This window comes from Brachyistius frenatus, unplaced genomic scaffold, assembly GCF_029030835.1.
Source record: "Brachyistius frenatus isolate BFR_SWC_R1_liver_20210118 unplaced genomic scaffold, ASM2903083v1 Contig_155, whole genome shotgun sequence".
Lineage (NCBI taxonomy): Eukaryota > Metazoa > Chordata > Actinopteri > Embiotocidae > Brachyistius > Brachyistius frenatus.
The window spans coordinates 654,235-682,029 of record NW_027210754.1 but is presented as its reverse complement, the minus strand read 5'-3'; the positions used below and the strand labels follow the sequence as shown (position 1 = coordinate 682,029).

The window sequence follows — 27,795 nt, the reverse complement described above, 5'->3', positions numbered from 1 at the left end:
AGGAAAGTGTGGCTGATGTTTATGAATACAGCCAGATGCTTACTGCTGCGTTACAGATACATGGGTAATTATTTGTGTTGCTCGCGTCTCAAAAAAATACAACCGAAGGCACTTGATCTATCAAAGGTTTAACTTAGACTTGCTGGCACAGCCAAGCAGCAATGTAGTCTGTCCCCAGGTTCCAACCCCCACCCCCCCACCCCCACCCCCAAGCAAAGCCAACATGTCCAAACTGGGCCTCGCATTACCTTTACTCCAAATCAGTATTGTTCCTTAAGCTTCAAATACATCATTTTTGGTTTCTCAGGCTTGTTGAAGAAAAAAAAAAAAAAAGAAACAACAAAAGAATAAAAACTTCTGAGGCCAAATATAAAGCTACTTAAACTAGATGCAATAGTCCCAAACACTGTTAAGTAGCGCCGCTTCATGCTATATTGCAAGAAAGAGAGGCTCCAGGGACTCCAGTCGATAACTGATAATGGCAGTCCTTGCAGAAAAAAAGTACATGCACCCGCCCAGTTCAGGTATGAGGGGAGACCAGGGGAAGGAGCGGCCCCCTGCTCTGGGTAAATATGCCCTAGATTCACTGACAGACCTGCGAACGATTTGGGGACCCTTGCATAATTGTCTGTTCATGGGCCAGCCTTGAAGACACAGACAAAATAAAAGACATAACACACCAGTGAGAAGAACAGAACAATACTGCCTGAAAAGAGGTTGGCCTTACACGCTGGGACAAAGAAGTCCCGAGTGGCTCGCTGAAATGTCTGTTGAAAGCATCTATGAATCCTTCACAGATTAGAGCAGGCAGAAGTTCAGAGTGCAGGGACAGGAGTAAGGCGCACCACGCCCGGGTCTTCTATAACCATGTGAGGAAGCTCTCCTTGTCGATCTTGGTAGCTGCCAGCACAGACTCCATGTCGTTGAGGATGTCGGAGCTCAGGGCCTCCTGCAGACTGGGCATCAGCTCTTCGCCTTCCACCGCCATGCTCTCGCCCTCCAGGGTGCCCAGGTCCACGTCTGTTCCCGGGATGGCGTCCAGGTAGTCAGGGAAACGACTGGGCTGTGTTGCCATGGAGGGGGGTAGTGGGTCTCCTGATGAATAAATAAAAAAAAAAAAAAGTCCAATTATTTGACTGAGCATGCGAGAGAATGGTTTGAGGACCTAATCAGCGTGGTGCCTACTAGTGAAGGCAATAATTATTTCACATTAAAATGTTTGGTATGGACTGAAATTGAGTAGCTAAGAGGGTTAAAAAAAAAAAAAAAATCACATCAGACTGAGCAACTGGAGCAATATCAACAAGCCACACTGATGAAAACCCACTACCTTTATCAGCAGTCTAATGTGTGTAAAAACAAGAGGTTTAAAAGCACAGCAAACCATCAATGAGGCATTCTATCAACATCAAGTGAAGGCAGTGTTATATATGAGGGTTGATCAAGTTCTCAGACCGTTTCTGCTGCACGCGAACAGAATACAGCACAGTAACACACATTGAGTAGGTGGAAGTGATAACTTTTTTTATTTCGGGTAACTTCCAAGTCATGACCAACATCAGCACCTGTGTTACACACGTTGTTTTTTTTTTTACCACCGCTGCGTGCGCAATTGTGATTTCTCTAAGGACCTGAAACAAGAGAGCGCACATGACGGTTTGTGCCAAATTCAGGAGATCAAGAACAGAGACCCTCGAAGAAGGCGCGTCGGGTCAGAACCGTGGAGGCTTTATTTGACATTCACAGGGTCGTGCACCGTGAATTCGTCCCCGAGAGTCAGACCGTCAACGCCGACTTCTACTGTGACGTTCTGAGGGAAAAACATTGGGCGTAAAACAAGCTGAACTGTGAACGTGGAACATCTTTTCACCAACATAAGCATGAAAAAGGGCCAGTTTTTCGCCTGCAACAACACAATCGTTGCTCACCATCACCACCACTCACCAGATTTCGCTCCCTGACACTTCTTTCAGTTCCCCAAAAATGTAACGCAAACTTTGATGTACCTTTTGCTGAAGTTTCAGGTCCATGGGGAAAACACAAACGCACCCGTGGTCGCAAAAAAAAAAAAAAAAAGTGTTAAACACGCCGTAACTTGGGAGTACTTACTCGTGCGATTCATGGCGTTAATGTGCTACGCTTCGTTCGTGTGCAACAGTACTGGCTCTGAAATTTTCGATCTACCCTCGTACAGTGAAGCCGGGTAGCAATCAGCAGCAGTGAGCAAAAAAGAATTAAAAAAAAAAAAAACTCACTGTGATCTGTATTTTGAAGAAGTTTCTGTAATGGGTGTCCAGTGTTTGACAAATGACCACATGCACTACATTTCCAGTCTCACCTGTGTCCATCTCATCCACGCTGTTGAGGAAGTCATCCGGAGTGCGAGGGACGCTGTAGCTGCTCATACTCAAGCCGCTGTCTGTGCTCTCATCCCTGGAGTGATAGGTCCCGCTGGGAAAAGAAGAACGACAGAAATCTGGGTCATAAACTCTTTTTTTTTTCTTTTTTTTTTTTTAAAAGGTTTTTGTCAAGAGTTAAATGACTTTCACTTAACTCTACTTTAAAACAACTTTGTGAATTGAATTAATTGATATAACAAAGCAAACACGGAGCTATTCAAAGCACACAGGCTGAGAAGTAAAAGTGTGGCCGGAATTCCCTCAGGGAGCTGCTTACATGAGCATTATACAGTTACGTCTATTGGAACGACTATGGTGACTAATCTATAGTGACACCATTGAAACCGAGCTTCACTTTTCTGCCCTATATCACAGAATATAGGAAAAAGAGCATCAATGAAAGGGGCAACAGAGACAAAGGGAGAGAGAGAAGACATTTGACAAGCCTATACTAATTAGCAGAAAAATATGTAGGCAGAGTATGGCAGAGGCAGGATGAATAAGGCCATTGTGAGAGCAGGGGAGTGGAGGCAACAGGGGGAGGAGGGGAGATTAGGTTGGCCTGTCTACTGACTGGACCACATGTTCTCATGCCCTGTTTGCTATTCAGCTCTCTCTTCACTTTGTCTGAAGAAGAACTAGAGCTTGAACTGCTAGGAATTATTTCCCAGAATGCCACAGAGTAGCATTCGCGGAAAAAAAACAAAAAACAACAACCTATACCTTCATAACTTCAGCTGTTTTTCTATTTACTTTCAGTCCACCAGGTTTTGCGAGTGTACTTCCCAAATATATAAAGTTGTGTCCACTTTAAAACAAAATTTAAAAAAAAAAAATCTAAAAACTACACTTTATTCAAACAGCTTGCACCACCATGAGTTTTCTGAGTTATTGCAGCAAACGAACACCAGAGGTCATCGTTGTGCAATAAACTGCAGCACAGATATGCTGCTCTGAATGAGTCATTACCATGTGAAGAGGGTTAAGCCTGGGGACTGGCCTTCTGTTTTTACTACTCAGTGTGACTGGGGGCGCCCTGACCAGAGCTCAAACCCACACAGATTCCCTCAAACAGGATACACCGAGCCCGACGAGCTGAATCAGACAGGAAGCTCTCGCCAAGCCAGCTGACGTGAATCAGATCGTACTGTGCTGGGGGAAAATTTCCTCCATTTCTCTCCTCAAACACACTCCTGGCTTCTGGGTGAAACCAACCTGTTGAGGAATGGGTCAGAGCTGTTGGCGGTCATGGTCCGGGCATCTTGGGCCATAGGGGAGGACACAGGGTTTGTGCTGCCATCTTGATCCATGGGCAGCTGGTTCCTTAGAGCGAGCTCCTGTGGATCATAAGCACAAAACCAATGAGCAACACCACCAACCCCACCCCGAACCTTTAGACGCTAATTAGCGACAGTTTCATTTTTACCTCTGCTGCTCTGCTGTCACTGCATAGTAAGTCAAATTAAAGGAAGACGCAGACGGCCCACATGCTGATCTCCATTTCTCCCAATAGAGAGTGTCATGTTACATGAGGGGCCGGCCACAGTTGGAGACAATTGTTTGCTACACATGCTGTATCAGATAAGGTTCAGGATATGAAGTCATGTTGTTCTTTTTCACCTCCTTCCTGTTTATGTCCTTGAATGGAAAGGTGACATGACTTGACCAGTGTCACTATTTTGAGATCTCATTAAACTTTTGTAGGTAAACAGACAAAAGCGAGGCAGCCAATGGGATATGACGCTTTTAGTGGTATATAAAAGTTTAAAAACTTTTGCGTTGTCGCTTAGCATCTAAATAGCTTAGCAATGGCAAGAAGCTTTGCACTTGAAGAATAATAGGTCCAGCTTGACCGGAGGTTGCATAAGTTTAAATCCCAGTTGCATGCAGAACTAAACCTGATTTCCATGTCAAAGCAAGCACAGTTTCAGCTAAACCGCAGCTAAACCGGGTGTGTGACCCTCATGTGGCCCACCGTGAGGAGGCATGTCTGATGGCTCACTGGTATGTCCTGTTGTTTCCTGTTACTGGTGTTACAGGGGATCTGCATTCAGTTCTCTTATAATTCCACTGTTTTTCACATTTCTACATTACTATTCAATTGATAACTAAGTGAGAGACACTATGTAAACAACTGAGGTTGTCGTGATTGTGATCCGACAGCTCAATAAAACAATTGATAATGAATTTCATTCCAGTGAATTACATTCAGAGAAACTGTCTTACTGCTACAGTTTTTTTGTCACCTGCAAACTCGGTCTGCACACATTAACGCATTAACATTAACGCGGTTTTGCACTTGTAAGAGTTGACCAGTTGAAAGAAGTACTACGTTTTCCAATCACATAGCATGCTTGCCACTTTTGAACCTACAGCAGTATCTATCCGTCCATCCATTATCTATACGCTTTATCCTAAACAGGGTCACGGGTGGGGGAGGGGGGAGGGGGGGAGGGGGGAGCCTATCCCAGCTCACTATGGGCGGAGGCAGGCTACACCCTGGACAGGTCGCTAGTCCATCGCAGGGCCAACACACAGAGACAGACGGAAACAAAGACCATTCTTACTCTCATTCACCCCTAAGGGCAATTTGTAGAACCACCAATTAACCTGACCTGCATATTTTTGGATGGTGGGAGGAAGCTGGAGTACCAAGAGAGAACCCACACAGGCACAGGGAGAACATACTCTGTGTAAACTCCGCACAGAAAGGCCCAAGCCCGGACTCGGACTCGGAACCTTTTCGCTAACCACTGCACCACTGTGCCGCCCCCTACAGCAGTATCACTGTTAAATATACAGAATAACACTGTAGTGGGAATTGGCCTGCCAGGACATATTCATATTTTTTTCTGTAACATTTCTGGCAGACTGACCTACTTGCAGGCACTGTGCTTGTGGCAGTACATTCATTTAGCACTGTTGTATTTGTCAGATGATCTGTAACTCTTGTTTTGCGTCAGATATTAATTGAGAAGTGTAATTACCTTTAATTGTAATCATACAATTGTGTATGACTGACAATTATTTTACTGTTGCCTTAAAAAGGACACAGTTGTCGCTGTAGCCGTGTTCATCTGTCAGCATACTGAACTTTATGAAGGTAAACCTGCTCAAACTGAGGCTTAAGTTAGACGTCAGAATTACAGGGGTTTAAATAATATGCACGGGACAAAGCAACCAGGTTCAGACTAAACTACAACCGCACAAGTCCCAGGGCACAGCGATGGGTTTATCTGTGAATAGATGTAGAATACTGTGGTGGTGGGGCGTGGTTTGGCTCAGCTGCAGGAGGGACTGATTGGGGGAGTGCTTCAGGGAACGGTGCCTGGAAGGGGCTTCATTAATTAGCACAGCTGCAGTGAATCACTGATTGTCTCTCTCCACATAAAAGCACCTGGTAGGACACCGGACGGAGAGGACCCCTGGGGGACACCGAGCAGCAAGTTGGCTGGGGAAAGGACGTGGGACGTGTGCTCAGAGGCTGGGCAGGGGAGCACACGGTCATCAGAGTTGTCTGTGTGTGAATAAACTCGCCGGAAACTCTACTTTGGCTGGTTGTTGTTTGTTCGTGCCGACAGAACCCCGGTGACAGCAAGATGCATGTCACAAACACATTTAAGTGTGGTGAGCTCTGCCCCAAAGTTGAACTCCCTACATGAGCGATGTAGCCTGCAAAGTTACACAATCCCCTTAATCCAAATAAAGACAAGCTTCAAGAATTTGGGGTTGAATGGAATGTAGCTGATAGAGGTGCTCTTTAAATGTACAGAACCTGGGCTGCAATCCCTTTTTCACATTTTAATTTGGTCATTGTTAAGTGGGGATGTCAATGCTTTTCTATCACCATGTTCCCAAGACAAAGAAAATGCTCTGAAATAATCTTTTTACTCTCATTTATTTCCATGGACTTGTCCTTCGATTGAATGTAAAAAGTTTATTTAGGGCTTTGAAATTTCTAAGAAATTGGAATTCTCTAAATCACAAATAGAAACCAGTTTTCTGTTTCACATGATGTTTCAAAAAGTTAACAATAACCAGGTCACTTAAGCATGCAGCACGTATTGTGTGCTCCGAGGACTTTCAACAAGGACAGTCCAAATCATTTCCCCCTTTACAGCCTGGTGCATGTACACACTTGGGTCACTTCCTACACTGTGAACTTTAAACAACCCATGTGAATGGTATGGTAAACAAAGTCACCAGCACTCTCATTCATAATCAAAAAGCTCTGGTTCTGCTATGACGCAGCCTTGAGTAAACTACCGGACCGTGCTGCACAACCCTGTGAGGGCGGCACTGTGACGCATCACAGTTAGGAAGTGATAAAATTACCACAGATGACTCACAACGCTTCATTGCAGGGTGGTGTAACAATAAAGGCTGATCAAAGAGGCTTAGGATCCACCACTGTACCTATGAATGATGACTCATATTTAAAAAGCCTATTCAAGAAGCATGTGTTTTACAATCTAAACATTCAACAAGTGAGCGGTTTGAGGTCCGCTGACACACGGACACATACTGAAAGCATTTGTTCTTCCACGAGGCCGCTGTACTTTTAACCCAATGCTTTTGAAATGCTCCGACTGATTCCTGACCTGTGGTCTCTGTCGAAGCAGCTCCTGTTGCTTCAGTCTCAGTCTGTCCTTGTCGATCTGCTGCAGTCTCAACTGGTTGTTGCCCCCCATGACTCCGCTGAGCGGGCTGGGAGGCAGCGGCCCTCCCTGCTTCCCTGGAGCACTCTGGGTGATCCTCTGCTGGTTCAGGGCTGCAAAAGAGACAGGAGCTCAAATTAGTTATGTTAGTGTAACATGTGGTGCCCAGACAATAGTGTTCATTTTAAACAAGTAGTACCGACATGCTACAGTATGGCGAGAATAAACTATGTAGAAATGCTCTGCTCGCGACTGCTTTTTTCAGGGTTCCCACGGGTCGGGGAATATCAGGGAATTTATTTTGCATGTTTACATTTTAGTTGCCATCTGTAGTTAGGTAGTGTATGTTTGGTAGCGTTAGTGCTAACTGAAATAAATTGAAAATGTAGCTAATTAGGTTGCGAAGCCATACCCGTTATTGTTAGATAAAGTCTTTGCCTCTGCAAACAATGTGCAGACATGTATTTCATTTCTTTAAATATCGGCTCAAACGAAGGGGCATGTGCGAGCCTGTCTTTCACAGAGATGTTACTGTTTCTCGTCTGCTCATTTCAACGGCAGCATGATTTCTGTTCATTATAGGTCAATGAATTTCATCTTTTTAATCCCGGAAAGTCTGGGAATATTTCATCTGAACAATATAGAAATGTCTAAACCCGACGGGAAACATTTCAACAGGGCAAAAACTAAAACTAGTGGCTATTAGGATACGCGCAGCTTTAATGATGACTGGTAATCTAAAAAAAATAATACACAAAGGATCTCTACCAGACGATAAATACACTGCAGCTGCACCTCTTTAATGCTTGGCTGCATTAAACACTGCATTACAAGACTAACAACCTGAGCGTATGTATACAAGGTGACGTTGTAAAAGAGAGGATCCAGTGCAGCAGGTTGTGTAGGATAAGGGAAGTCCCGGCACAAGTTCTCCACTTAGTGTCTCAAACAATCACTATTCCTGTAAGACCTGATCCCCTCCCACTCACTGACTAAGACAGGCTTTGTTAGTTTTGTACATTGCATCAGTCATGACTTATCCTTTCATTGTGTGTTTTGTTTCCTTCGAAACAAATCGGAGATTATCCCTCAAGACTCAATACTGCCTCCTTACCCTGGCCTGATGGCTCCACGTCAGCTGATTTAATAAACGCAATATGAGCACAACGTTCTCCATCTAACAAATAAATCTAATATAGACCTACATCAGATTAAGTTTCTAAATTACCGCACGTAAAAACCAGAAATTGCATTGTCTGCAAGACAAGATATCAGTAAAAATGTGTTTGTATTGAAAACACAGCAGCTCCCCAGTGTCATCTTTGTTATTCTTTACTGGGGTGTGGTGTGGGGGTGGGGTGGGGTGGGGTGGGGGTCTAATAAACATAAGTATAAAGCAGCAAAGCAATGCCGCAATCTATGCATGCAAAATAGGTCACACATTTTATCACTGTAGGGGAGACAGGGAAGCAAATGTGCTTCTCCGTGAGGGGTGTAACAGTCACAGAACCAATGAGGGGAGCTGTTTGCTTATGTGCTCCAAAACAAAGTCTCAATGGAGGCACAATTTTCATGCGGGGCTGCCTCTCTCTGCGCCGTCCTGCCTGCCCCAGCACCTTCCTCATCACCATTCAATCACTGTCTGTTTACACTATTGCATGAGCTAAATGAACCACGGCTGAGGGCTCTCCCTGGGAAGCTCTGGAGGCCCCACCCTGCCCTGCCTTCCACCCCACCCCCCTCTCTTTCTGTCTACGCTGCCTCCCCCAACAACCCCACCCCAGCACATGCACAAAAACACACACAGAGCCACCTCCTCTCCTCCCCCCCCCCCCCCACACACACGTATATAATAAATTCATGGGAGAGTGTGTTACTTCTCTCTGCTTCTTATCTTTGGCAGATACCGAGGCCTTTTGTGGCTGGATCAGTCCGCCATCAGGGCACCATTAACTGTTCTCTTGACAGAGTTGCTGCGCATGGGCCTCGTCAGCAGCTGTAGATCTGTTAAGGCCCGAGCTTTAAAGAGCTGCATTAAAGTGATGGGAGGCATACGGAGAGAAATCCGCTGATACCCGAAATTTTAAAAGGAAAAAAAATAAAAATCTGGTTTATTTACTTTTGACCACGGAGTCCATTGATGACAATAACATCTCACTCATGTACACGTGATAATCATTCAGAGGAAGTCTGACAGAGTACGAGGCAGCAGTCAGACAGCTGAACGGATTTTGGAGGCGAAAGTGAAAACAAGCTGCAAAGTTACGACCTTAATTTTCAGTCATTCCACTCAATTTTACTACAATCTAGACTACTAGGACTGAGCAATATATTAATATTTCATCATATTGTCATATGAGACTAGATAGTCTTAAATTTGGGATATTGTAATATGCATAAATGTTTTCTTTATCTGATTTTAAAGGCTGCATTACAATAAAGCGATGGCATTGCATGAACACAATATGAATATTTATGATATTTGATTTTGTCCATATGTCCCAGCCCCACAGACTTCTAAGTGCAACTTTGATCTACAAAACTTGCCATTAGTTTTTTCCCCCAGTGCACTTATTTCTGACATTGTAGGTTCAGTTTTACATCCATGTGAAGTGGTTTCTGAGTTTCTGCTGTACCACCAAATCAAGGACTCCCCCACAGACCAAATGGCAAACAGTATCCAATGTTACTGGAGGAACTATGCACAAACAATGAGGATATCAAAGAAGGGAATTACATCTGTGAGTGAAACAGTTGCAAAGCACAGGTTCACTTCAGGGCCAGAGTAATAGTTTAAAAGTGTGTGTGTGTGTGTGTGTGTGTGTGTGTGTGTGTGTGTGTGTGTGTGTGTGTGTGTGTGTGTGTGTGTGTGTGTGTGTGTGTGTGTGTGTGTGTGTGTGTGTGTGTGTGTGTGTGTTTTTGGGGAGGGGTTTAAGTCAGCAGCACATACAGGTGGTGATTGCTGGTGGGCCAGGCCGATAAGAGACAAGTTAATGCTGTCTGCCTTTTGTCTTCTTCACGCACTCCTGCAACACAACGAGACAGCAACACAAGCCCTTATCAGGCCATCACACTGGCAGGCCGGCCTGTTACACCACGGGATCACCTGGGCCAGGTAGAGTTGAAGGTGTGCCAGCTGTGGGAAGTTCTCTATACGTGACCGGGGCACAGCACCTTTGACGGCTTGGTCAATATTTGTCTGCCGTCGATTTAACAAGTATAAAAAAAAGTCCCCTTGGGAAGGTGTTGTGTTTCTAGCGTCAAGATAAGCCAAGTGGACAAACAGTCTGGATGTGATACTAACACAGTTTTATCATCTTTCTGCTCCAGTAAGGTCGGAGTAAAACCAGCCTGTTTTGACCTAACTCTGAATGGCAAGGAAAAACTTAAGATAGGTGGGGGATATCAACAATGTGGGGCATCCCATTTTTGGAATTATATTAATACACAATAAGTTAGAATTGCGTTGATTTTATCTGTTCAATTGAACTCTTGTCATTTTATTGGGTTACGTCCGCGCTAATACGTGTTTGTTTTGGGATGGTGCTTCAAAACTAAATCGATCTTCATCTCCGTCAAAAGTAACACGACCTTCCATGTAGGGCTGATAACGCCACAGGAGTTCAATAATAGCTCGCTTCCTGTGCATGTAGGATGTAGTAGCATTATAAAATGCAAAATGGAACAGCTAGCCCCGACAACAAGTTCAGCAACGCCTGTGATTTGTTATCCATGTTGAATTACCCGCTGGTAGTCGAGACTAATGTAGTTTGTTTTCTTCTGGAAACGGGTCACGTGATAGGGGCGTGACAAATCAGGGAAGGGGACGCCATGACTGATCCGACAGGAAGAACGTGGATGTGCTCCTCAATGCTTTCACAAGTCTCCGTTTCCTGCATCCAGACAATAATGCAGTCCTGGAGACCCTAAAATGGGTTTGGCAGCATTTTCAAAAGTCTCAGTTTTAGGGGTTTTGGAAAACGCTGGATTAGTGTGGATGCTAGGTGTAAGCATAGAAAAAAAAAAAAAAAAAACATGCCTTTTAAAACAAGAACTAGGAGTGTGAAGGTATTCTGAGGCTTCAAACAAAACAAAAAAAAATCCCAGAACTTTCTTCTTGTTTACTTTACTTGTGTGGTTTTCCTTGTTGCTCCTCCAGAGTGGTACATATGGAAAACAACATATCCACATCAGCCAGCCCCCTTTTGAACTCCGGCTTGTTCGCTGCTCACCACCTCCTTGGATCTTAAAGAGGATGCATGCTTATCCCATCAGCATTTTCCCTCTGTTCCTCCGTTTTTCCTTTCTTCCCCTTTCACCTTGCCTCTCCCTGCACCCCCCCGCCCCCCTTCCCTCCTCCTCCTGCTCCTCCTGCTCCTCCTGCTCCACCTCCTCCACCTCCCCTCTCACATTGGAGTTCTTTGACTGAAAAGGTCTGGAACAGATTAAGAGTTGGACCACAGAATAAAGAGGCCTGGCAGAGATTCAGGTCTGTCTGGAGCTGGAGCAGAATGGGGCCTGCACTGGGCCTCACACAGGGGAAAGCCAGCCGGCAACAACCCTCAGTTAAAGGCACTCTGCTGCTTTTCTTCTCAAAGCTCAAATTAGCCTCCATTATCAAAGCTGCTGGCTTATGATTGGAGACCTACATAGCAGTAGTATAGAGGTTTCTCAAGCAAAGTATGAGATATTTATGCAAAAATGTCAACAAAAAAGAAAACGTTTTAAAATAGAAGGAAAAAGATTAGGTTTTTCTTCTGGCGTCAATTCACACAAACACTTGAAATATCAAGCAGTCAAAGTAGATGGCACTTTGCATTTTTATCAAATCTAAAAATGAAAAAAATAAATAAAAGCAACATAAGAGATACAAAAAGATAAATTGTATCTACTAAATGTATTAAGTGCAGAAAGATTTTATCTCATGTGGAGCAAAATTATATTTATGGCACATAATGAGTTAACACTCACACTCGCTTTCGGGGCCCAGCAGCCTTGTGTGTTCAAGACTTATAAATCTTCAAAGAGCTTTGCCGATCCGAGCCGCCATCTCTTCCCAGCTGCCCCACTCCCCTTACAACCCTGTTTTGAACTCTCCTGTCTGCCTTCAGCGCAGGACACGCAATTGCTCACAGAAAAAAATAAAATACTGTCCGCTAAGTGGCAAGGCTTGATAAAAACAAACGCTAAAATGAAACAGGATAACAGGCTGCATGCTGATTCACACATGTTGCCTTTGTGAACCGTGGTGTGCTTCCCTGGGGAATGCTGCCATTATGAAAGGATGGCACCTGAAGCAGAAATGAGTCAGAGTGACATAAGCAGGAGCCTTCATCTCTGGAAGTCTTCCTGGCACACAGGGGGATTAGCTCATTCCCGCGGCTGCAGAGAAGTCGCAACACATGTACCTTTGCTCTGTCACTAATTCACCAGCCACCGCACACTCGAAGCGAACTGTCAAACTTTAGCTTAGCCCGGGGGATTAATGGTCAACTCAGCTGTTGTGCCAGCACTAAAATGGCCGACAAAAGGTTAGGTGTGAGTTTTGAGGGGTGGACAAATCTGGTCACAACCACCGGCAGTATGTACAGTCAGCCCAAAACAATGTACTGCAGTGAAATGAACTATGAATCACACACACTTGAAATCTCTATTAGAATCGTGATGCTCCATCTTTTATGAATTAGCCAGAGCTTTTGACTGGAAGAAGTGAAGCACTGTCAAAGATGTCAAATGTTTACCAAAACCCTTGAAAGCAGCAGCAGTTAATGGTAAACCTTCCATACAAAACATGAGACTTTTATACGTGTATACTTTTGGGTGACTAATACTAAAATTTCAGTTTAATAAATAGACTCTGCATGGTATTTTTTAGTTTAATTAAAGAAGTAAACGAAGACAAAAATCAAAGTCTGTAGCGAACTCACCGTAGCGTGGCTCAAGTCGCGGGTCCAGCCAGGATGTGGTTTTGTTCTTGTGGTTGATGTAGTAGATTTCTCCCTCTGATGTAATCGCTTGTTCCCAGCACTCAGGGAGGGGTCCTGAAGGACGACAGGCCAAACGCACATGTTGAAGAGATGCTGCTTGTTCACTCACTCTGCTGATTTTTTTTTTTCACACAATTTTGCAACATATAGTAATAACTATGGCCAACTGACAAGCAGCATGATTATAGCATATTATAGACAGAGAGGCAGTAATATCAGATATAACTGTTAATGTGTACATGCAACGACAACAATACAGACCGAAAGCAAACAGGCTACACGAGCAAACGATATCCAAGACAAATATCAGCTTCTCATTTTTCATCTTTGAATAAGCGCTCATTATCTGTCACTGAAAACAAACAATCCTGTTTGTCAACATTTGCAGCACTTTTTAAAAAAAAATTCTTATTATTTACTTCCAGGGAGCTGGGCAGTACAGTGACAGTTGGAAGTATTCAGAGATATTCTGTATGTATATGAGTCACACAGCTCCCAAAACATGTCAGACAGGACCTGTAACGTTCTCCCTCAGTCTTACCTCACCTGGGGCAAATTCCAACTGTATGGACGGAACTGAGAGACACCAAGTAGCGACATGTAGGAACGAGACTGTTCCTGACTTTGACTGCATGTTGTGTGAGAGGAAGGGCCAGAAATAACCAGGCAGTAATTCTGAGCTCAATGCACAACAATATGTTAAACCTTCCGTAATCCATGTCGTGCGCTGCCTCTTTAGTAAAAGTAAAGTTAACAGCTTCGACATATACACACCGCTGGCTGGGTTCATAAGGTTCTGCTGCGGGACTGGCACAGAACTGGGAGGGGGCGGCTGGTTCATCTGGAGCAGCGCCTTGCGAGGATCCTGCCAAGTGGTGGTCTGATCGATGTGGCTGTAAGGAGACCAGAAAAATAAAAATAATAAAAAAAAAAAAAAAAAAGGTCAGGAAAAATTACCATGAATGTTTTTCCACCAGTAATCAGGAGTAAGTTCAAACCACGGCCAAATGAGAGAAAACAGAAAGGTCACATGCAGAAACTGATGACTCCGATTCAACAAGCTCTGAAAACACCGAATCTAACCTCTACATCCAGTAAATGATGACTCAAGCCAAACTTGTCCGTGTCTGTCAGGCCCAGTCTGAAGCCGCAATTTGATATATTTACACAAGGAATTCATCCTCGGTTTAGACAGGAATTTTTTTTCATTAGAACTGATCTAAAATTACACATCATGAACAAGAATGGGGAAGCACACCTTGTTTCGAGTTAAGGTTAAGTTAAAGTTGGTGGCGACTGAAATTAAATCAAGTCCTGCCCAAAAAAAATTTTTTATTTTTTTATTTTTTAATGTCCAAGAGGATACTGTTGGCTTCAAAACAACTATTGTAGCATCAAACAATGTTGCTCCATCTATTTTGTGGCTCATCTTTGCCGGGACAGGAGCGGGGGAGGGGCGCTGCATTCAGCGAGGGCATTGATAATTACTGCTTTGTTGGTACTTGTTGCTTGATTAAGATGGAAAGCTAATACAGGAAGCCCTCCTCTCCCGAACGGGACCCTCTCTATTGAGGGAGGGTCAGTCCCAGGGCTCAACGCAGGGGGTCCTTTTTCCTGGAAGCGGCTCGGACACTGCGGAGTGTCAGGGGCTTTAACAATCTGGCGCCACATTTACAAAGCTTTCACCTGCTTGACAAAGGCACAGACTGAGCTACGACCCAAAACCCCACTATTCACTTGTTCTTTTTGTTTTGTTTTTTGTTGTTGTTTTGTTTTTTGAACCATCCTATTTCAGAGACGCCCCGCCCACACACACACACACACACACACACACATCTCAACCAAATAGGCCACAGCAGCTTGCTTAAGGCAACAACACATCTCTTGCATTTATATTGTACCAGTGACTGAATTATTTCAACACACATGACATAAATAAAGAGTTTGTTTATAGTGTAATTATATATTACCCCTAGAAATCTATTGTATGCCATGTTCTGGGCGTGTTCTTCCACCCACAGCATTTCTTAACAAATCGCTGTTGTTAATTTGATCCCAAAGCGCCATTAGCCCATATTTTGGAACAGCTGGGTGAAGTGAGAGATTCGGAGAGTTTCTCTTGGCCTCGGTGGTAATCCCAGCCTGCCTGTCTGCTCTCTATCCCAGACCAGAGAGCGAGAGGACCTGACTCAGCACTCCTCCCCCTGACACAATGCAACCCATTTTGAAGCCCCCTCTTGTTTATGCTTTATTGATCAAAGGAGCCGCCAAATCCCCTACCGAACCCTCCCCCCCCAGCCCTCACACACACACAAACACCACAAACCCAGCAAAATAGCTGGAACTGCTCAGACTGGAGGGGGCCCTTGAGAAAGACAGGTCACAGGGAGCAGGGGGAGACAACTACAGAAAAGAAGAAAAAAAAAGAGAGTGAAAGAGTAAAAAAAAAAAAAAAAAAAACCATCTACAGAAGCAATCCCTCAGAATTCCATTGGCTGCATGAGTTGCTGTGGATCTGTTATAGTCTGAGCGCCCGCCCTCCCCCCTTCACTGCCTCCTTCCCACTCTGGAAACTATGACATTTATTATAGAAGGGAGGGAAGAATAGGGGAGGAGACTGAAAGACGAGCACTGGGATAAGAACCGGGAGGGTTTATTGTAAATGAGAGGCCTGCACATCCTGGCACACCAGTGCCAAACACAAACGCTTGAAGTTAAGAAACATGTATGACCTCAAAGCCTCCAAGATTTGCGATTCTCCAAGTTGAGCACAGATTAAAGTACAAATATTGAATTTTCCATCAAACACTAGCTTGAGATACCAACTTTTGTTGCTCAAATCAATCGAAACAGATGTAAACAAAGCCTCGGGTCAGAATAGGGGCGTGATAATCAAACAGCCTGTGATGAAATCCACACGTTATGAGAGCTTCCAACTCAGCACTGCATTGTATTCAAAGAGCCTGTATGTGAGAACTGAGACAACTGGTAAATGAGTTACCAAGAGCCAGTAATTCATCAACAAGTTTTAAAACAAAGGAGATAATCCATTCAGTAAAAGCCTTCCCTGAACCCTATATGGCCAGCGATACACTGCTTCCTGTGGGCCAAACCTAAAACAATGTCATGGCAACTGTTGGGACGGCTGGAGGCCACCAGTTGCTGTTAGGAATTGCTGATGATCTGCAACCTCCGCAGTCACAACTGGTCGGTGTTGTCTTTACATGTCTCTGACACCATGACAAGCTCAGCAAGGCGGCCACGGTACCCTCCCCCACACTGCATGCCCGAGGCGGGGCAGGGCAGGGGAGAAAAGAGTTGTGGGTCTGTCCTCATCCACACAAATGCAGTTACATTTGACAGCAACTCCGGCAGTATTGCAACTGCACTACAATTTGCCCACACTACTCCTGCCATTAAAACCTTCCCCCAACTAGGTGCAAACTACAAACCTTGACAATCACTTTTCAAAACATGAAATGACACAACAGCTTCGGTTCCCACCATATTTATTTTTTGGTTATCAATTTTTCTCAAATTCAACTTCTTTAGAAAGAGTTTTCCAAACAAAAATATGTTTTTGATATTCCAACTTGCGATCATATTATAGATGATGGTCCCAAGCGGTGAAAACACATATAATCTACGTGTCTGCATCATTGTGGACATGGCCATAATCTGATGTTCTCTATTCTGCTGTGAATCACCAAAGACATTAGCTTTTTCAGGAGACGCTGTTTTTAAATGGCCAGATACTGCAGCCAAGGAGAGCACCGGGGTTTAAACATCACCTGGTATCAACTCAGCTGCCTGTAGTATGTTACTTGCTAATTTCTGCTCAAGCTGTCATCATGGTCGACTGTGGCTGAGAAGAGCGCATAGTGGGACTCTTGGGCCATCCCAGCACTTGAACCCTCTTTGACTGAAGGCCCAGTTATCAAGGTGGTGTTTATTGTGCCAGCGTTATTTATAATGTTATCGTGCTGACGAGGAGGGAGGAAGACCTTTCCCCATGAAGCCTAAACTTGGCTTTGCTTTGATTGACCATTTTTCTGTTTAGCAACAATCATGTGGATGCTGCCTCCCTTCAACTTTTGTTGGATAAGATCAATGCCTGAATTAAAAGGTTTAGACTGGATTCAGCTTCAAATTGTGACAAAAAAAAAAAAAAAAAAAAAAAATGTGGGCCTTCTCTCAGAGATCCAAGTCATAAAGTCTAAAATACTGCCCTTGTTGTTGCACAGACTTCATCTGATTACTGTCATATGACAAACTAGTGTGACAAATGGATTTTCTCCCCAAAAATAAAACGGCTCTATGGATGAAATGTCTCCATATATACTCGGCTACCTGCAGAACAGCAGATCAAAGGTTGATATGAGGCCGGACTGACTGTTTATTCCACTGAAACTGTCACTCCTCAAAGCTAGATGTCATAAGCTGCCTTTCACTGGTGTAAAACAGCGGAGCGAAGCAACGGGGAGTGTGGCGGTGATGAAACACTCCCACAGCCGAGCTGTCAAATGTTAAAAATGGGATTCTCAGGCCACAGGGACTCCACCCAGGGAGTATGTGCTTGGAAGGTGGTTGAAGCCAAAGACTAAAGAGTGCACTGAGGGAGGCCAGATGTAATCAGGCCTCTAAGATGAGGATGACCACCTCCACTCTGGTTGACTTGGGATGCCTGGCTGCCTCTCTATCAGCAGGACATCATCAAGAGAGATTATTGGGGCAACCCCCGTGACCCTATTGTGGCTTTAAGTTTCCCTTTGAAGGATGGTTTGTATCGGTCATACTTACTCGAAGAAACTAATTCACAAAGCATCAGGACAGAGTGTAACTCAGTGTTGCTGCTGTTTATTGTCCAAGACTAGTTCAAAGGATTAATACATGTTGTTATGGGGGATTGCCATGTGATATTAATCAGTCAGTCTTCAAAGGATGTACTTTTTTTTTTTCTTTAGGAAAAACTGCAGCGAGCTATGTTTATCATTGACTGTGCACAAGCACTTCATTTAATAAATTAGTATAGCAATATATCACTTGTATTTAGACTATAAACTAGTTAAAATATATGTATGTGTGTATATATATACACACACACACACACACACACACACACACAAATGCTAATTCATTTTGTTATTCAAGCATGTATTTGCCATGGGGTCTGAGTATTTTTGGAAACTCTAAACTCCACCTGAGAGGGTGCACTTCTATACTATACGATACTACGTCTCTGTGGAGATGCCCTCAGTGACAGTGGAGGCATTGATGTCTGAAACAGAGGTGTTACATCAAGACTTTGGTAAACACTAGCCTGACTTTCTCACAGTCCCGTTTGTGTACTGAGCTGACAGGCCACAGTTGAACAGGAAGGTTCTTGTCTGTGTGTGGTCAATAAACCAAAAGTTTGTCAAACACAAAGTTGCTCCAAATGAGGCCTTCACGCAGGCTTACAGCCGGGTCTTCCCAGCACCATTTGTCACTGACCAAGTGGCCTCAGTTCAATCCAATTTGCATATTTATCACTTGAAGCTTGATGCAGATTTGAAGTCACTTTGATAACAATACAAATATTTAGGTATGCTGAGATCAACGTTAGCAAAGCTATAAAACACAAATCAATCTTAAGACAATAGATAGAGAGTCGTCACTGTCGGGACACAAGATGTTTCCAACAAATGTTGTGCTCACGAGGCAAACGTCTGGGGCCGAATATCAACCACTGCTTTAGTGCGTGGACATCAGAGTCAGAATATTATTTGGGTGTATACTCCTGCATTGAAATAAAAATCAAAACCTATGTTATTTTACTTATTCATTTCACTAAAATATTGAAAACTATATGGAAAGTGCCCCTTCCTTACTATGTTTAAAGGCACAGATGTATAACAATGCAATGGTAGGAGGAAGTTGGGAATTTTAAAAACAAGTTGAGTCAACCATTTTTGTGTTACAAGATAATATTATTATGTTGTCTGCTGGAATTGAAATCTCAGCATAATCTCAAGAGTCCAAATCAGCATTAAACAGATATTGCGTACAATAACAGCATAATCTCTGCGTGAACGCTTTGATCTTTCCTGCTGAAATAAGGGGTCTCTTACTTGTATTTAGTACAACAGATGTGTTGCAGTGAAGGTAGACTAGTTTAGGATGATCTGGGACTGTGCAGCATTACAGTTAAAAAAAAAAAAGTTTTTTTTTTTGTGTTTTTTAAATCACAAAAAATAGCCAATAAAACTGATTTGATCATTTAGAATCACTGTTAATTTAAACTTGAAAAGAAACCAGGCGGACATTTCGTTTGCGGGAAAGAAGGCTCGGCAAGTCATTTCAAATCAAATAAAGAAAAAACAAAAGTGTCCATCAACACTTGGCTCTACCTGCCCCCGAGGGCAGACAAAAGCTTCTCCCCCAAAGCTTTCTTCTGCTTCAGGCTGGCTTCCCACGAACTAAAAGCTCTTTCAAAGCTGCATTTAATAAGCGCCCGGAAACAGTGATTACCCCTCGTAGTTCTCTGGTGTTTCTAAATTAGAAACCTTCATTAGTTTATGACCCAGCCCTGGACACCAGCCATGCCCCCACCCCCACCCTGCCCCCCCCCAGACCCCACCCCCCAAAACCCCCTACCCTCCACCAAGCAAGGTGACCCAACCTCTGTGCCCCTGCTGTCATAAATCAAAGGCCACAGCAAACTGCTGGAAGAAAGAGGAGGAAAGGTCAACAGACTTTGTTGACATTCTCGCAGTCTTTGTTTTTATGTAACAGCCAAAACAAAAAAAGCTTTTTTGCCAGATGGGTCATATTTGACTCCTATTTTCATCAGGACTGCAACAAACAATTATTGTCATTAACTCTTAAACTCTTTTTTTGTTTTGTTTTTGACCATTTTTTTTTCCAATAAATTACTGAAAGCTATAAATTTGCCGATAATGTAAACTGAATAATCATATTATCTACTAATTATTTTTGAATAGATTGCTAGTCAAAATTTAAAAAAACTTTAAAAAAAAAAAAAACTAGAAAAACCGACCCCAAACTGTCTTTGTATATGCCGTTGTACTTGCACCAGATCAATCACTTGTGATTTCTGATCAGAATTGACACCAAACTCCTCACCAGAGAAGAGCTGCACATTTCAGGTGTGAAGAACACGGTACGACTCTGAACAAAGCTGCTGCGCTCTCGCCACCGTCTTTACGCTTCATGTTAGCCATTTGTCTATTTTGGGAAGACTCACATGAGTCTCACCAGGCCCGTGGTCTGAATAAAGATCCCTGTTTCACTGCCCGGACAAAGGGAGGGCCAGAGTTTCTCTAGCCCCTCTTCTAGTTATCTCAACATGGCTGCCATTTAACTCCATTGACACAAAAGAGGCACCATCACAGAGCCAGAGCTCCATTCACACCAAAACGGAGCCTGACATTTAAAGGGAGTGGGGACATCGGCATCCGCAGGGCTGCGGTGACTCGCGGAGGCCGATCGTTCCCAACTGTATAATCATATAGTGTACTAATAAACAACAGCGGAGGAAGGAGACACAGTATCTCCAGAAAAAAAAAAAAAAAAAAAACTTTCCCCCACAGTTGATTTATCTCTAAGGACAACAGCGGTCACCAGAGTGAAATGTGAGCCCCCACTCTCTGCTCTGCTAGCTGGTGACCGACTCCCCACCCCCACAGGTCCGTGCACCCAACCCCCCCCCCACACACACACACACACACACACACTCTCCTGCTCTGCTTCGCTCCCTCTGCAACACATCTCGCTCAGACAGCCCCTCTTTATAAATATGGGAGTGTCTTTTCCAGCAGCTCTGCTGAAGCTGCCTTTATTCCAGATCAAATATCTGCACTTTGATGTGCGGTGTGTAGAAGATGTCTCCTCGCGTCTTCCTCACTTGAACACAAACACTGTGTACTACAGTTATTGTGGTTGTACTACAGTTATTGTGGTTGTACTAGTTATTCTGGCTGTACAACATACCTGTTAAAAACACATCTCTTTACAAAGCAACTCAACTGTGTTTTTTCGACGTACATTGTTTTTTTTCAAGGTTGTTGTCAGTAAGCTGCTCTGGATTTGCAGGAGACTTGTAGACACAAGTAATAAATGCTGCTACAATCATAACTCTTTCATCTTTAATATTCTATCATTATACCATAACATGTTTAAAATACACTAGACTTTGATATTTAATACAGAAATGAAATTGTTCTTTTTGTATATAAAGAAAGATGATCAATTGACATGGTGCAAATGTTGTAAGGTTATATGTACACTTTATGTTGTCATTTGACTTGAAATCTTTTGAAAATATTGTCGCATATGTCCTTCATCAATATTTAAGGTCTTCCATGTATGCTTTTGCAAAATGCTCTCAGTATTTTCCATTTTATTCTTGGAAGAGACCTTTAGCTAGTTTTTGCTTCTTAAATAGAGCTGTTTGATCAAGTTTTGGCTATCACAAGGTAGATGTTTGGGTATTAGTTCATATTATTCTGTATCAAATTCTACATTTTGTGTCTTACATAGTTGACCGATCAATCAATAAAAGATAGTAACTTCCTATTAGCAGCCCAGCTTTTGGTTTTAATATCAATCATGATCAATCCTCCTACAAACAGCAACAAATGTAAACGGTGCAACAAATGTTTGAACTGTAAGCAGGTTTTTCTACAAAACTTTTATGTAGTTTAAATTTTTTTTTTTTTGAAGAAAGTACAATAATGCTGGGCGAGTCTTTGATAATAGTGTTTTCATTCTCCCCCCCAGTCGATTTTTTTTTTTTTTTTTCCTTCAATTTCAGAAGAGTCTCCTCAAAATGGGCCAGATGTTCTCCAGATGTGCGACCTTAAAACATCTGGCAATGAAAGCTATTTTTTGATCCACGTAAACTTGATGCTATGGTGTTTGCTCAAACTCTGCGTCAGAGTAACATTTCCTTGATCTGACAACATTTTGCCTTTTAAATGAGTAAAAACCAGGACAATCAATGTCAAATCTTTCATAAACTTCAGAACATTTCACAATGAGCAAATTACATTGACCTCAGTTATTGACAAGGACGTCACTTCTATGAATAATTCAACCAGTCTTTTCACAAAACCAAACCAGTGGTGCAGAGTAACTAATTACATGTACTCAACGACTGTACTCGAGTAGAATGATTGAGGTATTTGTGCTTTACTTGAGTATTTTCATTTTGTGCTACTTTGCACTTCTGCTAAATGTCAGAGGGAAATATTACAAATATAACAAGTTCTTAATGTAGCACACACTGTTTAGGATTAAACCAGTGGTTTCCAACCTATTTGGCTTCTGATGTCTTACAAACAGCAGTGGTCACATTTTAGATTTTAGATGTGTATCAGCTGTTAACAGTGCAGCATAATAGTGATTTTTCCGTCTAAACTTCTCACATGGTTTAATTCAAATAAACGTACAAATGATCCAATATCTATCGAAAAATTAAAGATCAGGTGAAAAGTTAAAAAGACGTAAAACAGATTTGTGTATCAGAAGTTCATTTTTTCTTCTGACGACCCTTCAAATTTATCTGCTGTCCCCGCGTATAAAACTGTAAAGTAGATCAAACCAGCTCCACGTCCAGCAGCTACAACAGTAACATACTGCTGATGCTTTCGATCAATAATCGAGTGATATCATGTAAAATAATAATTCTGTAAGAGATACCAATCTCGTATTTTAATACTACATGTTGCTGCTAATACTTCTTGCATTGCTGTCTTGGTAATGTTGCTTAAGTAGATAACAATAAAAGCATAAAAAACCCTGTAGAGACCACAAGGTGTTTACTTATAAACTCTGTAACATGTAACGAGGCTGATGGCCTTTGGTACACCTCATACCTGCAATATTTAAAGTTTGTCTTGGATCATCCATGTGGAGAAGATCTGCTGGTTTGCAGATGAGTTTTGCAGGACTGTCTGTCCTTTGCTGTCTGAGGCAGCTACAGTGGTCCATTGTCTCCACTGAAACCTGAGACCAAGAAAAGGAGCACTACGTACAGCAGCAGTCCCTCAAAAGACTTCTGTTTGCGGAGGCCACCAAATTAAATAACCCACAATTTAAGTATTGCAATTGTGTCTTTCTGAGCACACTGGCCACCATTGTGCACAATAGCAGATTTGAATATTATTGTCAGCATAATGTACACTGAACAGAGCTGCAGTATGAGAGACTGAAATAAAGATCACTCCCCTTTAGTCACATGGGTTTGTCCTGGCAACTGCTACAAGCTAAAGACTTCCATTCTGACCAGAAAATGTAAAGAAAGTTAAGATTAGTTACATCTCTGGTGAATCTTTAGAAGATACTGAAGTATACGTAAATAAATAGCATATGCTAACAACCAGTTGTGTTTTTGTTTTAAATACGTTGTGCTCAGTTTAAATACACACATTTCACGGAATGTGCAATTTTTTTTTTGCCTACTTTCAAAGCCAGCAAATAATTTCCAAAAACACTTTGTTGTTGTTGTTTTTTCTTTAAAGGTGCAAACTTTAAGGCTTTTCAAGGACCGCATCATGCAAAACACTTCTGCCAGCATACTTACTTGAGGAAGTATCTCTGCCCAGAACCAGTCTTGGCCATCTCCCACCCTGCTGGCAGGGGCACGTCATCAGGAATCTCATAAGAAGACTGACGGAGATGTTGAGGAGAGGCACCTGCTGGAGCCATGCCAGACAGGGAGCCACCAGAAACAGCTCCCAACTGCAGGGAGGCCGGGGACGAGTGTGCACGGACATGGTGGGGGGTGAGCACTCCGCCACTCCCAGCATCGGTGCTGGCCTGTGTTGGGGTTAGAAGAAAAAAAAAAAAGACAGCAGGAATTCAGTACCCTAGTCTTTTTTAACAAAAATAAGAAAAAAATAAGAAAAAAAAAATGATTTCCCTTTTAGAGATTGTCTTAATATGTCTGCTTAAAAATGACCAGAATAATTAGACAGGATATTATACAAACATAAAAACACAACTGGTCTAAGTCTATTTATAATAGAATACTATATTTAACCTTTGGTACAACATAGCATATTGTATTGAGGCCAGTTCATAAATAGTGGAAAAGATTTAAACAACTACCAGTTTATTGATTTTGTGGACTTTATTTCACTTTTCAGACACTACAATCATTTCACACGTATGGTCGTAAGTTCTTTTCATGTGCATGTGTAGGCAAGTTTTAGTGTTGTTTATAGGTCCGGGGAGGGGGGGGGGTCCGAGGCCTGTGTGGGACAGACCAGAGCGCAGACTCGCTGCACAACAACGCATGCGCACTAATTAGACCACAAACCTCTCCACAGTTGTAGGGACCGACGGGGTGAGGGGAGGGAGGTGGTGGTGGTGGTGGTGGGTAACATAGGATGAATTCGACCATCATATGATTTCTTGATCATAAATCATCACGACTGCAAAAACAATCTGCTTCAGAGACTATTTGAACATGATGCCTATCCATCTATAAATAGGCCTGTACAGTCATGTATTACTAACCAAAACATTCACACATACAGATCACTTGGCCCGTATAGGATCTCACAAAGTTGAACAAATATTCTCTGAGGATCAACTTTTTTCAGTAATAAGGTCAAAGGAATTGGGAGCATTTTGTTTACTTCAAAAGCCCATCCCTCGCGGACTTTTGTTGTTGTTGTTGTTGTAGTGATTGTAGCCTGTTTTCAATCAAATGTGTTATGCAGACGGTAATTGAACACTTTTAAGTGAAAAGAACAGTCAATAAACAGTATTTTGTATATATTATAGGATGTCATTTCACAAAGGCTAACACCGCAAGGGACAGTGGTAATATCCTGAATAAAACATAATTGTTCGAAGAAGAATGACAAATAAAAGTTTATCTTGAAGGCTAAAAACTTTCTAGAGCTGCAAATAAAGTAACTATGAACTGGCAGCCAGTCACGTAATGCAGGCCGGAGCCCCTCAGGATGGGCCTTCCTTTAATCGTTATTTCTAAGAAGGGGCCGAGGAGGAACAGGGCGGGCTTACTTGTCTGGAATGGGACTTTGGTTCTGGAGGCTTGAAGAAGGAGTCTGGCAGTTTCCTCATCCTCATGGGCACGGAGGGGGGCACGATAGTACTTTTTGGGTTCATCACGGCGTTAAAAAGCGCCTCCAGGTCCGTCTCAGAGTCGCCCCGTACGTGGACGATTTGGTGTCCGGCTGGAGGGTTATGCTGGCTCGGATCCATTGTCCCAAAACAGTCTGCGAACTTTATGTTTCCGAAAACGTCGCGTTCACAGACTCACCAAAAAGAAATTTGAGACAATCCCAAACTTTTTTTCTTTCCCCCCCCCCCTTCTTCACGCAGCACGAAATGTGGGAATCTCGACGGCAGTCAGTAAAAGTTATCCAGAGTCATTCTAAAGTTTACAAGTCGAGTTCTTTTACTTTCTTCCAAAGTGTGTTAGCTGTCGAAATCTGCAGTGAAACACAGCTTTTTCCTGTCGTTTTCTGCTGGCATACTTGTGAATGTAACAAAGCGCATATCTACTCCACACTGGAATCTATGTTGCCGTCCGGCCCCAGCTTTCCCCCCCACAAAAAAAAAAAAACCACCGCAGAGGCAGACACAAAAGACGCAAAAAAAAAAAACCCACAACAAACTCCCGACCGGAGCGGTCCCACCTGTCTGAGTTTCGGCAAAGTTGAAGCTGTCGTGGATATTCGTTCAAAAAAGAGTCATACTTCTCAGAACAAATCTCAGCAGCTCACTCTAGAAAAAAAAAAAAAGTTTTGCTCCAGTCGGGTCTAAACTTTGGGCAGGACGTCAAACTTTATGGCTCCGGAGGCGGGGCTTGGCTTTAATTGGGACAAGAGTCTTTAAAGGTACAGTCTGTGCAGCAACAGATCAGCTCCAGAGAACTTGGAGACTATAATATGCCCCAATTATCGCTATTTACATCAAAACATGAACTTAATAATAATTAAATCTGTACCAAAAAAACAACAACCAAAAAAAAGACCCAGTTTGACGAGATATAAGCCGATGTGACCATTTAAAATTCCTCCACGTCAAACACCCATTTGATGAGATTTTGACAGCCTCCATATTGTAATTTTTTTTTTAGGGAAACTGATCAGATTACACATTACAGGATTCCCTTTACATTTATAACACGTAGGTGCAGCCCCCAAGGCCATATAGCTACACGTTTCTTTTTTTTTTTTACTAATGTTAGCTTTGTATGGAAGACAAGTGCATTTTTGAATACATATTGTAATGATAATAGTAACAAAAAAACATGTAAAAATGCATAGTTTTAGTCAAATAAACTACACTGGGAAATGTAGGGCAATGACTGCTGAATTAAAGTATTCCTTATTTTTCTGGGATCCACTCGAACGACTTCAATAATGGCCCAATGAAGTAAAAAATACAACGAACACTCAAGTTTCATCACTTGTTCACTTGTAGACCCGCAAAAATGCACACACAAGAGGAAACAACTCAACTAAAAAGAGGTTCTGTGATTTCACAATGTTATTTTTGTTTTGTTTTTTTCAATTTATTTTGGGCAAATTTATATGGGATGATTCAAATTCTATAAAGACAGATTACTTAGAGCGCAGCATGTCTTCTAAGAGTTCATGTATAAGGTACTACAGTCTGGCTATGGATGATAAGGCAACATAAATATTCCCAAGATTCTGAACAATAATTCCAAACCACATTTTCTCTCATCAGTATGGTACAATTTTTTTTTCTCTTTATTTATTTATTTTTTATTATTATTATTTTTTTACAGTGCTCATGAAAAGTAGACCCATGCAGTTCCCACAATTGTTATGCTAATGAGGCCCCTCTACCATTGAGAAATCATTTTGTCAAGATCCACCCTCTTTGGATACAGAGGCTTTGTTTCAGCTGTTCCCATACATCCACTGAATGAATGATTATGAAGCCCTATTAAATACCCACAGACACTGTAAAGCTCCGGACAGATTAAACAGCTTCACTAGATATGCTCATGTTTCCAGACACATGCACACCTCAAGTTTAGTTTGTTCATTTGTTTTAATTTCTGATTAAACTGCAACTTCACAGCAACTTTGAAACATCTAAGACAGCAGCAAAGCAGCGGGTTGTGGGCTTTAATAACCCGCCATACTAGTCCTGGAATAGTCCTGTAATGTTCCTGTAGCTTTCTACTCGGGATTCAGATTTGTGTTGTCATTTATGACGTGTTAATATAAGACGCATTAAAGGATTAATATAATTCACTCCACAATTGCTTGGCAACTTTTGAATCACTACTACTTAAATGATGAAATCCTCATATGCTGTGCCCACATGCTGCCAGTGGAGAAATGGCCATTGTCTGGGTGAAAGTGGTCATTTTCACGTCATTGTAATGCACTCAGATACATTAAAGAGATGGACAGCAGTGTCTCGGCGGCCCTGAGAGGACCACCCACTCGGCAGAGTTGAACCACTCTTGGTCAACGTCTCTTCTTCCCTCCGAGAGGTCTCATTCTCTCGGAGGTCGGTTGGATGTTGCAGGATGTTAGTAAGACGGTTTCCCGGGCGCATTTACCGGAAGCAATCTGAGGCCGTGAGGACAGCTGTATCAGTCCACCTGGTTCAAAACGCTTTGCTCCGGTGTTATTATCGGATATTGAGACATGCATTGTTGCCACAGACAGATGAGCAAATGGGACTTCGAGTGCCCCCTACAGTGTTTAATTGGTACATACACGCTGT

General features: G+C 42.6%; 1 protein-coding gene across 1 annotated transcript; it reads right to left on the bottom strand.

Annotated features, from left to right (window-relative positions):
- Nucleotides 1–206: 206 nt before the first annotated feature.
- yap1 (Yes1 associated transcriptional regulator) lies at nucleotides 207–25,825 on the bottom strand. The gene is made up of 8 exons (XM_069716302.1): nucleotides 25,081–25,825; nucleotides 23,630–23,865; nucleotides 13,819–13,937; nucleotides 12,985–13,098; nucleotides 7,001–7,170; nucleotides 3,615–3,736; nucleotides 2,339–2,451; nucleotides 207–1,095 (listed from the first exon to the last, which is right to left on the bottom strand). Exons 1-8 carry the CDS (start codon nucleotides 25,279–25,281, stop codon nucleotides 860–862), a joined length of 1,311 nt encoding a protein of 436 aa, XP_069572403.1. The 5' UTR covers nucleotides 25,282–25,825; the 3' UTR covers nucleotides 207–859.
- Between the last annotated feature and the right edge of the window lie 1,970 nt (nucleotides 25,826–27,795).

What these genes read in the sequence shown, in the direction of transcription:
- yap1 (XM_069716302.1), bottom strand. Translation starts at nt 25,281, where the DNA reads ATGGATCCGAGCCAGCATAACCCTCCAGCCGGACACCAAATCGTCCAC. An exon ending in CCTTATGAACCCAGCCAGCG is followed by an intron (nt 13,099 to 13,818) that starts GTGTGTATATGT and finishes GTCGTCCTTCAG; the next exon opens with GACCCCTCCCTGAGTGCTGG. An exon ending in TGCTTCGACAGAGACCACAG is followed by an intron (nt 3,737 to 7,000) that starts GTCAGGAATCAG and finishes TATGATCCACAG; the next exon opens with GAGCTCGCTCTAAGGAACCA.